Below are 14,293 nucleotides of genomic sequence, written 5' to 3'. Positions count from 1 at the left end.
TGATCTATTCCACTAGATGGCAGTGCAGTATTAACTATATTGATATGCTTATTACACCACAGACTTACATCAATTAGTGGACGCTCTTATCAAGAGAGAATTACTGTACAGTGAGTGCATACATTTTCATACTTTTTAGTACTGGTTCCCCGTGAGAATCGAACCCACGCGTTGCAGACGCCATGCCAACTGAGCCACACGGGACATCAGCAGAGTAAGAGCAGCCAAAACAACTCACATTCAAAAGTCATTTGTTTCTCACACAACTTTAACTACCATCCACTGGTTTAACACACACATCAAACCAGACTAGCTTTACCAACGTGTCAGAGCTCAGCTACAGTATTGTGATGGTGGTCCAGTTAGATCTAATGAGTTGGACTGTTGGATGGCTGTCCAGCACTGAAGGTCAACACAGAACTGGGGCTAAAGCCACCTACCCCACGACCAGTGTTTCTGTACACAACCCAATGTCCTCTAAATCCTCTAAATCCTCTAAATGAAAACATTCAGACCCAACCTTTTCCCTTCTACGGCCGTTATCAATCACCTCACCACCACCACAGTAACAGTCTGAATGACTCTCTCTTAGATCAATCACCTCACCACCACCAAAGTAACAGTCTGAATGACTCTCTCTTTTAGATCAATCACCTCACCACCACCACAATAACAGTCTGAATGACTCTCTCTTAGATCAATCACCTCACCACCACCACAATAACAGTCTGAATGACTCTCTCTTAGATCAATCACCTCACCACCACCACCACCACCACAATAACAGTCTGAATGACTCTCTCTTTTAGATCAATCACCTCACCACCACCACAATAACAGTCTGAATACTCTCTCTTAGATCAATCACCTCACCACCACCACAATAACAGTCTGAATGACTCTCTCTTTAGATCAATCACCTCACCACCACCACAATAACAGTCTGAATGACTCTCTCTTTTAGATCAATCACCTCACCACCACCACAATAACAGTCTGAATGACTCTCTCTTTAGATCAATCACCCCACCACCACAATAACAGTCTGAATGACTCTCTCTCTTAGATCAATCACCTCACCACCACCACAATAACAGTCTGAATGACTCTCTCTTTTAGATCAATCACCCCACCACCACAATAACAGTCTGAATGACTCTCTCTTAGATCAATCACCCCCACCACCACAATAACAGTCTGAATGACTCTCTCTTTAGATCAATCACCCCACCACCACAATAACAGTCTGAATGACTCTCTCTTAGATCAATCACCCCACCACACAATAACAGTCTGAATGACTCTCTCTTTTAGATCAATCACCCCACCACCACAATAACAGTCTGAATGACTCTCTCTTAGATCAATCACCCCACCACCACAATAACAGTCTGAATGACTCTCTTTTTAGATCAATCACCCCCACCACCACAATAACAGTCTGAATGACTCTCTCTTAGATCAATCACCTCACCACCACCACAATAACAGTCTGAATGACTCTCTCTTTTAGATCAATCACCCCACCACCACAATAACAGTCTGAATGACTCTCTCTTTTAGATCAATCACCTCACCACCACCACAATAACAGTCTGAATGACTCTCTCTTTTAGATCAATCACCCCACCACCACAATAACAGTCTGAATGACTCTCTCTTAGATCAATCACCTCACCACCACCACAATAACAGTCTGAATGACTCTCTCTTTTAGATCAATCACCTCACCACCACCACAATAACAGTCTGAATGACTCTCTCTTTAGATCAATCACCTCACCACCACCACAGTAACAGTCTGAATGACTCTCTCTTAGATCAATCACCTCACCACCACCACAGTAACAGTCTGAATGACTCTCTCTTTAGATCAATCACCTCACCACCACCACAATAACAGTCTGAATGACTCTCTCTTAGATCAATCACCACCACCACAGTCAGTCCACCACCACAGTAACAGTCTGAATGACTCTCTCTTTTAGATCAATCACCTCACCACCACCACAGTAACAGTCTGAATGACTCTCTCTTTTAGATCAATCACCTCACCACCACCACAGTAACAGTCTGAATGACTCTCTCTTTTAGATCAATCACCTCACCACCACCACAGTAACAGTCTGAATGACTCAATCACCTCTAACAGTCTGAATGAGATCAATCACCTCACCACCACCACAGTAACAGTCTGAATGACTCTCTCTTAGATCAATCACCTCACCACCACCACAGTAACAGTCTGAATGACTCTCTCTTAGATCAATCACCTCACCACCACCACAATAACAGTCTGAATGACTCTCTCTTAGATCAATCACCTCACCACCACCACAGATCAATCACCTCACCACCACCACAGTAACAGTCTGAATGACTCTCTCTTTAGATCAATCACCTCACCACCACCACACAGTCTGAATGACTCTCTCTTTTAGATAACAGTCTGAATGACTCTCTCTTTAGATCAATCACCTCACCACCACCACAGTAACAGTCTGAATGACTCTCTCTTACAATCACCTCACCACCACCACAGTAACAGTCTGAATGACTCTTAGATCTCTTAGATCAATCACCTCACCACCACCACAGTAACAGTCTGAATGACTCTCTCTTTTAGATCAATCACCTCACCTGAATGACTCTCTCTTACCACCACCACAGTAACAGTCTGAATGACTCTCTCTTTTAGATCAATCACCTCACCACCACCACAGTAACAGTCTGAATGACTCTCTCTTTTTAGATCAATCACCTCACCACCACCACAGTAACAGTCTGAATGACTCTCTCTTAGATCAATCACCTCACCACCACCACAGTAACAGTCTGAATGACTCTCTCTTTTAGATCAATCACCTCACCACCACCACAGTAACAGTCTGAATGACTCTCTCTTAGATCAATCACCTCACCACCACCACAGTAACAGTCTGAATGACTCTCTCTTTTAGATCAATCACCTCACCACCACCACAGTAACAGTCTGAATGACTCTCTCTTAGATCAATCACCTCACCACCACCACAGTAACAGTCTGAATGACTCTCTCTTAGATCAATCACCTCACCACCACCACAATAACAGTCTGAATGACTCTCTCTTAGATCAATCACCTCACCACCACCACAGTAACAGTCTGAATGACTCTCTCTTAGATCAATCACCTCACCACCACCACCACCACAATAACAGTCTGAATGACTCTCTCTTAGATCAATCACCTCACCACCACCACAGTAACAGTCTGAATGACTCTCTCTTTTAGATCAATCACCTCACCACCACCACAATAACAGTCTGAATGACTCTCTCTCTTAGATCAATCACCTCACCACCACCACAGTAACAGTCTGAATGACTCTCTCTTAGATCAATCACCTCACCACCACCACAGTAACAGTCTGAATGACTCTCTCTCTAGATCAATCACCTCACCACCACCACAGTAACAGTCTGAATGACTCTCTCTCTTAGATCAATCACCTCACCACCACCACCATAACAGTCTGAATGACTCTCTCTCTTAGATCAATCACCTCACCACCACCACAGTAACAGTCTGAATGACTCTCTCTTTAGATCAATCACCTCACCACCACCACAGTAACAGTCTGAATGACTCTCTCTTAGATCAATCACCTCACCACCACCACAATAACAGTCTGAATGACTCTCTCTTAGATCAATCACCTCACCACCACCACAGTAACAGTCTGAATGACTCTCTCTTAGATCAATCACCTCACCACCACCACCACCACAATAACAGTCTGAATGACTCTCTCTCTTAGATCAATCACCTCACCACCACCACAGTAACAGTCTGAATGACTCTCTCTTTTAGATCAATCACCTCACCACCACCACAGTAACAGTCTGAATGACTCTCTCTCTTAGATCAATCACCTCACCACCACCACAGTAACAGTCTGAATGACTCTCTCTCTCTTAGATCAATCACCTCACCACCACCACCATAACAGTCTGAATGACTCTCTCTCTTAGATCAATCACCTCACCACCACCACAGTAACAGTCTGAATGACTCTCTCTCTTAGATCAATCACCTCACCACCACCACAGTAACAGTCTGAATGACTCTCTCTCTCTTAGATCAATCACCTCACCACCACCACAGTAACAGTCTGAATGACTCTCTCTCTCTCTCTCTCTCTCTCTCTCTCTCCATTATTACCTGTTCAGCCAGTTAGGTGTTTATCAATTTTCTGTCTCTCTTATACCTTCATAACCTCTGACCACCACACACCACACTAGGACTCTAATCTGGTTCCCTGCTCTGACCACCACACACCACACTAGGACTCTAATCTGGTTCCCTGCTCTGACCACCACACAGCATGAGGACTATAGTCTGGATCAACACAGTACAGTATAGTACAGTATAGTACAGTATAATATAGTACAGTATAGTACAATATAATACAGTATAGTACATTATACTACAGAACTGTTGAATACTCGTTTCTGATTGGCTAGAATGACATTCTAGAATGGACATTTAAACCAGACAATGGGACAGTTGGAAAAGATATCCGGACAGCTTGCAATCATGACACAATATGCATCTACACATGCAGACCGTACTTATTACAGTTACAGAAAGCTAAACCAACAACTACACAAACTGAAATGGGATACATTGTAAACGCAGGTCCTTGAGGTAAACACTTACTGTAACTAGCATTGATTTGTTTTTGCAGAGGAGTCATTTTTTGGAGCGTTTGATGACCTGACGTGGTGAGTGATGAACATGAATTTCTCCGGTCCCCTCCTCCATTAAATCTGTCCAATCCTCCCACATGTTTCTAGTTTGACCTGCTGTTCTCAGTAACTGATCTTTTGAAGTCAGTTGTCATATTGGAAGGTTTGCTAGCTACAAACCATCGCGGTACGGCGTGGGACTCGATGCCAGGACTTCTATCTCCATCCTCTACAGCCACGGAAGAAATGAGTGTTCTCCAGACGTCAAACAGCTTTGCTGCTTTGGATCCTGACGTTCCAGCACCTTCAGATCCGCGGTCGTCTGATCCGGAAGAGTCTTCTTCTGCTCGCGCTGTGTCTGCTCCTGGAGCTCTGACCCCGTGACCTGTGGTGTCCAAGTTGGAGTTGGAAAAACCAAGAATAAAAACGGATCTGTGCTAAAGGCGCGGGAAGAAAACAATAATGGTAAACGGACAGCGTTTTAATCAGGAGCTCAATGGGAAAGTGTCAATCCAAGATACAGGCACACTTGTTTTCCAGGTGCTAAAGTCACCGAATGAATTAGAATTTTGACAGTAGTCAAGAACAGTTGTGTTGCACGTTGGTTCAAATGACATGACGGGAGTGAAGTCTGAGAGACTCAGAAACAACTTCTTGTTGCTCTTGGAAACAGCTTGAAGCCCTGCAGGAAGAATCTTTATCTGAGGACCAATCCCATCTCCTCGCCGTTGTGGGACTGAGAGTTTTAGTCATATGTGGTCTCTTCATCCAAGGCTAACGCCTCTTTCTAAAGACATGGGCACGTCATTTTTTGACAATTTGGATTGTTTTTGGAAAAAGCAGAGGTACTTCGTCAATGATGGATTTCACCTCGGTGAAAATGGCGTCCGCCTGCTATCATCCAACATGGAAAAGGTACTTAATCAAAATGATATAGGGCTAGTCCCAGTATAGCTAGAGCAAGTATTGTATCAGATGTAGGGGTAATGCACTCAGTAACCTTGTCCCTCATTCACTTGGTTCACACTGGCGATTATACTTGTGTAAACACCTCAAGTACCCCGCTCGATATCAATAATCCACATGTTTTTTTAAACTATAAGGGACTTGGTTTTTTACATTTGAATATGCGTAGTATATTGTCAAATGTTGATTGTATTAAGATTTTAGTTTCTCAGGCTAGTCCTAATTTCTTTGTTTTATCTGAAACTTGGTTATCGAGGAATTGTAATGATGCTGATATTGGACTGGATGGGTACAATGTTTTTAGAGCTGACAGGATGAGTAGAGGGGGAGGAGTGGCTATCTCTGCTAAAAATGACCTCTCCATTGCACTAATTAAATCTGTCTCCATTCTAAATCTATTTGAAGTGTTAGCTCTAAGTCTTATATTAGGTAACAACTGTAAAGTTCCAGTTGTTGGAGTATATCTCCCACCTTCTGCTAGTAGAATATGCTTAGCCATTTAACAAAATTATTAGCCACTTTTATATCAACTGAAGTAATTTCCTAGGATATTTGATTGGAAAACACAGGACTCCGACAGTTTAAGACTTTTCTACTGAGGTAAATCTCACACAATTAATCACTGAGCCAACAAGGCCAAATATTAAGGTGCCTACAAAGTCCTCATTGCTTGATTATATACTAACAAGAGCTAGCGGAGTATTTCCACGAGGTGTCAGTGATCACTGCTCCATTGTGTGTGTTAGAGATGTCAGAATTCATAGGGACAAACCTTGTATTCTCACCAAAATAAATGACAGAACCTTTAGAGAACAAGCTTTCTTACAGGATCTTGAATCTATTTGAAAAATGTACTCGTGTTTTTATTTCCATTGCCGATAAACACGTTCCATACAGTAAGGTTAGAGTAAAGAATAGATCAAACCCAGGGTTTATTCAGACGTTCCATACACTAAGGTTAGAGTAAAGAATAGATCAAACCCAGGGTTTATTCAGACGTTCCATACACTAAGGTTAGAGTAAAGAATAGATCAAACCCAGGGTTTATTCAGACGTTCCATACACTAAGGTTAGAGTAAAGAATAGATCAAACCCAGGGTTTATTCAGACGTTCCATACACTAAGGTTAGAGTAAAGAATAGATCAAACCCAGGGTTTATTCAGACGTTCCATACACTAAGGTTAGAGTAAAGAATAGATCAAACCCAGGGTTTATTCAGACGTTCCATACACTAAGGTTAGAGTAAAGAATAGATCAAACCCAGGGTTTATTCAGACGTTCCATACACTAAGGTTAGAGTAAAGAATAGATCAAACCCAGGGTTTATTCAGGGTTAGAGTAAAGAATAGATCAAACCCAGGGTTTATTCAGACGTTCCATACACTAAGGTTAGAGTAAAGAATAGATCAAACCCAGGGTTTATTCAGACCATACACTAAGTTAGAGTAAAGAATAGATCAAACCCAGGGTTTATTCAGACGTTCCATACACTAAGGTTAGGTAAAGAATAGATCAAACCCAGGGTTTATCCAGACGTTCCATACAGTAAGGTTAGAGTAAAGAATAGATCAAACCCAGGGTTTATCCAGACGTTCCATACACTAAGGTTAGAGTAAAGAATAGATCAAACCCAGGGTTTATCCAGACGTTCCATACACTAAGGTTAGAGTAAAGAATAGATCAAACCCAGGGTTTATTCAGACGTTCCATACACTAAGGTTAGAGTAAAGAATAGATCAAACCCAGGGTTTATTCAGACGTTCCATACACTAAGGTTAGAGTAAAGAATAGATCAAACCCAGGGTTTATTCAGACGTTCCATACAGTAAGGTTAGAGTAAAGAATAGATCAAACCCAGGGTTTATTCAGACATTTCTGATGCTATTCGTTAAAAAATGTAGCATTGGCTAAGGCTAGAGAAACGTCTTCTAGCTCTGACTGGCTGACTTTTAGGCAGCAGAGAAACCTGTGCATCAGACTTATTAGAGGAACAAAATCAGATTACTATGTGACTAGTTTAAATGACTGTTTGTTTTGGGAATCCAGCCAAATTCTGGAAAGTAGTTAAAACATTTAAGAACAATATGCACTCTACACTCCCAAATCAGATAGGGTTGGATACTGGACTCATTACTGATAACAATGACTTTGCGAATGCCTTCAACAATCACTTCATTGCAGCAGGCAATCTTGTTGAGAAAATGTCGACCACAAATGAATGAAGAAAAGATGCATATGAAGGGATTATGCATGAAGTATGTTGATGCTGGTGGTCAGGGTTTCTCTCTAAGCCTCGTCACAGAGGAGAAAGTTATTGATGTCTTGCTAGCCATAGACACTAAGAAAGCAACAGGGGCTGACAAACTTGACCCAGGGTTGCTGGCTAGAGCTGCACCACTTGTCTCTGGTGCTCTTACTCATATTTTGAACCATACGTTGACCTCTGAGGTCACACCTAAGATTTGGAAAACTGCCTATGTGCTGCCTCTGCACAGAGGTGGGGTTACTGGTGACCTTGATAACTATCGACCAATCTCTAAGCTGTCTTGTATTGCAAAAATGTTAGAGTCATTGGTAAATGTACAGCTGTGCTCGTTCTTGTCCTCTCTGTCACGCCCTGATCTGTTTCACCTGTCCTTGTGCTTGTCTCCACCCCCCTCCAGGTGTCACCCATCTTCCCAGTTATCCCTTGTGTATTTATACCTGTGTTCTTTGTCTGTTGCCAGTTCATCTTGTTCGTTCAAGCTTACCAGCGTTTTCCTGTCAGCTCCTATCGTTTCCCAGCCTCTCTTTCCTAGTCCTCCGGGTTTTGACCTTTGCCTGTCCTGACCCTGTAACCCTCCCGCCTGACCTCGCTGCCTGACCCTGAGCCTGCCGTCCTGTACCTTTGCTCCACTTCTGGATTACTGAACCCTGCCTGTCCCTGACCCTGAGTCCGCCTGCCGTCCTGCACCGTTGCCTTACCCTAGATTTGCAACCCCTGCCTGCCTTGACCTCTCATTGTCTGCCCCTGGTGCTACAATAAACAGTGTTACTTCAACAGACTGCATCTGGGTCTTACCTTGATTCCTGATACTGACAACTGCATTCTGAACCAATTCCAGTCCGGTTACTATCCGGTTACTATCACAGCCACCACACTGGTTGTAAATGATATTGTAAGAGCCTTGGATAAGAAGTTGAACTGTGTTGCTTTGTTTGTTGACCTGTCGAAGGCTTTCGATACAGTTGATCATTATTTTCTGCCTGAGAGACTGACCTCATTGGGGTTGGCCTCAGACACATGTTTGTGGTTTCAGAATTATCTCGGTGATAGATCTCAGGTTATTATTGCAGATGGGGTACAATCAGATTTTGTCACTGTACACAAAGGAGTCCCACAAGGTTTGATTTTAGGTCCTTTATTATTCATTATATACATAAATGATATCTGTAACTCAGTGAAAAAATCAGTGAAAAAATCCCAGCCTGGTGCAGGTCTACAATTTTGTTTCTGGTGTCCTTTGACAGCTCTTTGGTCTTGGCCATAGTGGAGTTTGGAGTGTGACTGTTTGAGGTTGTTGACAGGTGTCTTTTATACTGATAACAAGTTCAAACAGGTGCCATTAATACAGGTAACGAGTGGAGGACAGAGGAGCCTCTTAAAGAAGAAGTTACAGGTCTGTGAGAGCCAGAAATCTTGCTTGTTTTGTAGGTGACCAAATACTTATTTTCCACCATAATTTGCAAATAAAGTCATTAAAAATGCTACAATGTGATTTTCTGGATTTTTTTTCTCATTTTGTCTGTCATAGTTGAAGTGTACCTATGATGAAAATTATAGGCCTCTCTCATCTTTTTAAGTGGGAGAACTTGCACAATTGGTGGCTGACTAAATACCTTTTTGCCCCACTGTATATAGAACAATCTAGAACAGGATGATCTATTTTGGATGCAATTTGAATGGAGTTGATGGAGAGAGAGAAAGACAGAGTGCTCCTTCATGATATTCGAGTGACAGGCTGTTTTAAAACTCTGTAGCTGCGATAAAATAAAATAAAACATATTTACAATATTTAAAAAATAAGATGACCCAGATGGAGCCAGATGGAGATGGGTAAATTAGATGTGCATTCATTCTTTATATTTATATTACTGTATCATGGACTATGCTGCAGAAAATGTAGGATTATCCTGCATTATGAACTGTGCTGCATACTGAGATGGGCTGTCTGTCCCCACCCTGAGTGTTGATGATTCATTATGCAGAGGCCGTAGAGAAGACAGATTTAGACATCACATATAATTTAACATTTACATTCCACGCCTTGCTGTTCATATGAATAATTGATTATAATTTACTGGTTTCTCTCTGTTATTTATTCCGGGAAAAGGGAGTGGTTTGGCCGGTAAATCGCTGTAGTTCTCGGTAACCGGGTTCCCACCATTCAACCCCAGGCAGAAGAGGACAGCAGTCATTCAGCTGGGTTTAATGAGAACCAAGTTCTATTAGCCACATCCTGGGGAGCTTCTACACACACACACACACACACACACACACACACACACACACACACACACACACACACACACACACACACACACACACACACACACACACACACACACACACACACACACACACACACACACACACACACAGGCCCCTGAGTGGGAGGGAGGTGATTATGGCTGATCAGTAGGTGTGAGGTGAGTGGAGTCCTGCTGCTAGGAGGTAATTATAGACTTTCTCATCCTCTCTTATCCTCTGCTCCCCTCTCCTCCTCCCCTCTCCTTCTCCTCCTCTCACCCTTCCTTCTTCTCTCCTCCTCCTCTCACCCTTCCCTCTTCTCCTCTCATCCTCCCCTCCCCTCTCCTTCTCCTCCTCTCACCCTTCCCTCTTCTCCTCTCCTCCTCCTTCACCCTTCCCTCTTCTCTCCTCCTCCTCTCACCCTTCCCTCTTCTCATCTCATCCTCCCCTCCCCTCTCCTCCTCCTCACCTCCTTTCACCTTTCCCTCTTCTCACCTCCTCCTCTCCTCCTCCTCTCTCCCTTCCCTCTTCTCCACTCATCCCCCCCTCCTCCTCCTCTCTCCCTTCCCTCTTCTCCTCTCATCCTCCCCCCTCCCCTCCTCCTCTCCTCCTCACCCTTCCCTCTTCTCACCTCATCCTCCCCTCCCCTCTCCTACTCCTCTCCTCCTTTCACCCTTCCCTCTTCTCACCTCCTCCTCTCTCCCTTCCCTCTTCTCCACTCATTCCCCCCCTCTCCTCCTCCTCTCTCCCTTCCCTCTTCTCCTCTCATCCTCCCCTCCCCTCTCCTCCTCCTCTCTCCATTCCCTCTTCTCCACTCATCCCCCCCTCCTCCTCCTCCCTCCTCTCTCCCTTCCCTCTTCTCCTCTCATCCTCCCCCCCCTCTCTCCTCCTCCTCTCTCCCTTCCCTCTTCTCCTCTCATCCTCCCCTCCTCTCTCCTCCTCCTCTCTCCCTTCCCTCTTCTCCTCTCATCCTCCCCCTCCCTCCTCCTCTCTCCCTTCCCTCTTCTCCTCTCATCCTCCCCTCCCCTCTCTCCTCCTCCTCTCTCCCTTCCCTCTTCTCCTCTCATCCTCCCCCTCCCCTCCCTCCTCCTCTCTCCCTTCCCTCTTCTCCTCTCATCCTCCCCCCTCCTCCTCCTCTCTCCCCTTCCCTCTTCTCATCTCATCCTCCCCCTCTCCTCCTCCTCTCTCCCTTCCCTCTTCTCCACTCATCCCCCCCTCCTCCTCCTCTCCTCCTCTCTCCCTTCCCTCTTCTCCTCTCATCCTCCCCCCCCTCTCTCCTCCTCCTCTCCCCTTCCCTCTTCTCCTCTCATCCCCCCTCCCTCCTCCTCTCTCCCTTCCCTCTTCTCCTCTCATTCCCCCCCTCTCCTCCTCCTCTCTCCCTTCCCTCTTCTCCTCTCATCCCCCCCTCCCCTCTCCTCCTCCTCTCTCCCTTCCCTCTTCTCCTCTCATCCTCCCCTCCCCTCTCCTCCTCCTCTCTCCCTTCCCTCTTCTCCTCTCCTCCTCCCCCCTCTCCTCCTCCTCTCTCCCTCCCCTCTTCTTCTCTCATCCTCCCCTCTCCTGGTCTCAGACTGGCAGGGCTCTCATCATTAGGCCCAGGTGTCCCTCCTCCTCTTCTCCTCTCATCCTCCCCTCTCCTGGTCTCAGACTGGCAGGGCTCTCATCATTAGGCCCAGGCGTTCCTTCTCACCACATGACCAGTCCAGGTTAAGAAAACTCAACATGGCTTCCATTGTCACTTCAGAATATTCATTGAAATTGTATTCAAAAGTGCCATTTGTTTTTAATGAAGATTTGATCAACTTATGAATTGAATTCACTTTCTGAATTGACTGATTTGAAATGGAATTGACACATATCCTGCCACAGACACATGTACAGTACATCTCTAGCGATACTAAACCAGGTTAGTATGTAGGTTAGTACATATTCTGTTTTGTTGGTTAATCATTTCATTTCATATGTGAACCATTACAGTATACTGTAGTTTGATTCCTTCTTAAATACTGATTTTTGTTTTACTCTCAGAATATCTACTTTTCAAAATACAGCAGAGATATCAATTTAATAGAAAAATATATTCAGCCTTCTCATCATCATACAAGTGATCGTTTGTTCATTTAAGAAATGATAAAGAAGTAACTTTGATCTCAAAGAGAAGTTAAAAGAGAAGCAAGCACACCTGCAGCTTCCTGGACCAGGGTTTAGGCTCCAGCTCTCTGTGCAGATAAGCAGAGGTAGAATCTACTGCCATGATAGTTATTTGATCATCAGTAAACCGTGTTTGAATCCAGGGAGATATTTTCCGAGCAGTACAGTAGATATGGTTTAGCTAACAGTGATAGTACAGTACATCACAAGCCACTGCTGTAGCTGTGTGAAGCTGTCTATGGGTTGTTGTTCGAGCTCCAGGTAGAAATGACCATTATCCAGTGTTGTTGTTGTCGTCTATCCTCTGGTGGCCACGTTCCCCTGAGGGTGTGTCTCTCCCTCGAAGACTATATTGTCATAGTGATGTGGTTGCCAGGCCTCGGTGGGGGGTTGAGGAGTCAGGGTGGGGGTCGGAAGATGTTTGTCATTGAGAGGGACCTCATACAGCAGCTCTCTACCTGATCCTCCAGACACTGTGACGATAGGGACATCTGGTGGTGGGACAGAGGAACTGCTGCTCTCCTCCTCCCCGGGCCCCTCCACTCCTAAGGCCTTCAGGATGTCAGCCTTACACATGGGGCAGGTCCTCTTGTCCAGCAGCCAGGGCTCGATACAGGCCTTGTGGAACAGATGACCACAGGTCAGGACGGTCACTACATCTCCTGGGCGGTATGACTCGATACACACGGCACAGGTGTGGCTGTCCGGCTTCGTCTCCTCGTCCCCGCGCTTCAGCGTACGCACCTCCAGCCGACCAATCGCTTTCTTGGCCTCATTCCTCAGCCGCCTATCAGTGAGATGGATCACCCTGAGACTATGCAGTCGGTGGGCGGAGATGAATCCGAAGTAGACAATGGAGGCGCCCGTCACAATGAAGAAGGCGATAGACAGGAAATAGAGCCAATAGGTGTCCATCCAGGGCCCATGGGCTTTGCCCACCTCGATCACCATGGAGACGGCCACACCACTCCGCACTATGTTGGCGATCTCAACCCCCTGGAGGTTACCGATCATGATGGCCACAGTGCCAGAGGTGTCGCTGTGAGCCATGTAATCTGAGCTGTTACCAGTTCCATCCAGGTTATAGACCACTACGGCCGCCGCCCCCCTGGCCCACGCTGCCCTGATCTTCTCACTGAAGGTACAGTTTCCCCTCTTGACCAGAGCGATCCAGAACCCCTGGGTGGTGGTGTTGGCGTTGGAGGGGTAGGGGTCCAGGCTGCAGCCCTGGGGGTCTGAGGCAGGGAGGACAACCATCCCGGCAGCACTCTCCAGAGGGGAGGAACGCCCGTACACCCCACACTCACAGAACCTGGTCTCTGTCTGGTTAGTGCTGCTGTCGTAGAAATGTACCCCGACGTACGCCGTCCAGAATATCATCGCTGTCGTAGACTGGACCAGCCCGGACAGACAGACGAAGAACAGGACAAACATATCTGTCTGTTTAGCCATGGTCGCTCACTAACACTACCACTAGGACCAGTCTCTCTTTGTTAGGACTTCTTCAGTCTTCTGTTTGTCTGCTGTTCTGTTCTGTTCCACAGTTGTTAGTTAGTTAGTTGTTGTTCTCACTGCGTTCAGCGTCTCTCTACCTGTCTACCTCTCTCTCTCTAGCTGTGTTTGTGACCTGTGTGTTGATAGTAATCAGATAGCAGCCTGCTGTAACCCTGCCTCGCTCTGCGTCAGCTCTTCAGACTTATTATCTAAATGGACATTGGACTGTTGGGTAGAGACCAACTATACAGCCAGGCAGAAGGGCTTGTGGTCTACATAGTACAGGTCTAAGGCCACAGGTTCCAGGTACCGGCTACGGTAAGGAACAGCACAGCACACAGCCATAAGGACATAAGCAAACACAGAGATAACAACGCCATTAAGGAGCATTCCAAGGGAACTGTTGTGAAACTGTTAGTTTTAGATGTGTCATGCTGCTGAGA

General features: G+C 45.4%; 1 protein-coding gene across 1 annotated transcript; it reads right to left on the bottom strand.

The window, feature by feature from the left end:
• Positions 1–11,968: 11,968 nt before the first annotated feature.
• Positions 11,969–14,000, bottom strand: LOC112247768 (E3 ubiquitin-protein ligase RNF128-like). Its single transcript, XM_042316069.1, has one exon. The coding sequence runs from the start codon at positions 13,806–13,808 to the stop codon at positions 12,654–12,656; it is 1,155 nt and encodes a 384-aa protein (XP_042172003.1). The 5' UTR covers positions 13,809–14,000; the 3' UTR covers positions 11,969–12,653.
• Positions 14,001–14,293: the final 293 nt, after the last annotated feature.

This window comes from Oncorhynchus tshawytscha, unplaced genomic scaffold, assembly GCF_018296145.1.
Source record: "Oncorhynchus tshawytscha isolate Ot180627B unplaced genomic scaffold, Otsh_v2.0 Un_contig_3056_pilon_pilon, whole genome shotgun sequence".
NCBI lineage: Eukaryota > Metazoa > Chordata > Actinopteri > Salmoniformes > Salmonidae > Oncorhynchus > Oncorhynchus tshawytscha.
The sequence above is the reverse complement of the archived record's forward strand: the minus strand, read 5'-3'. Positions and strand labels throughout refer to the sequence as shown.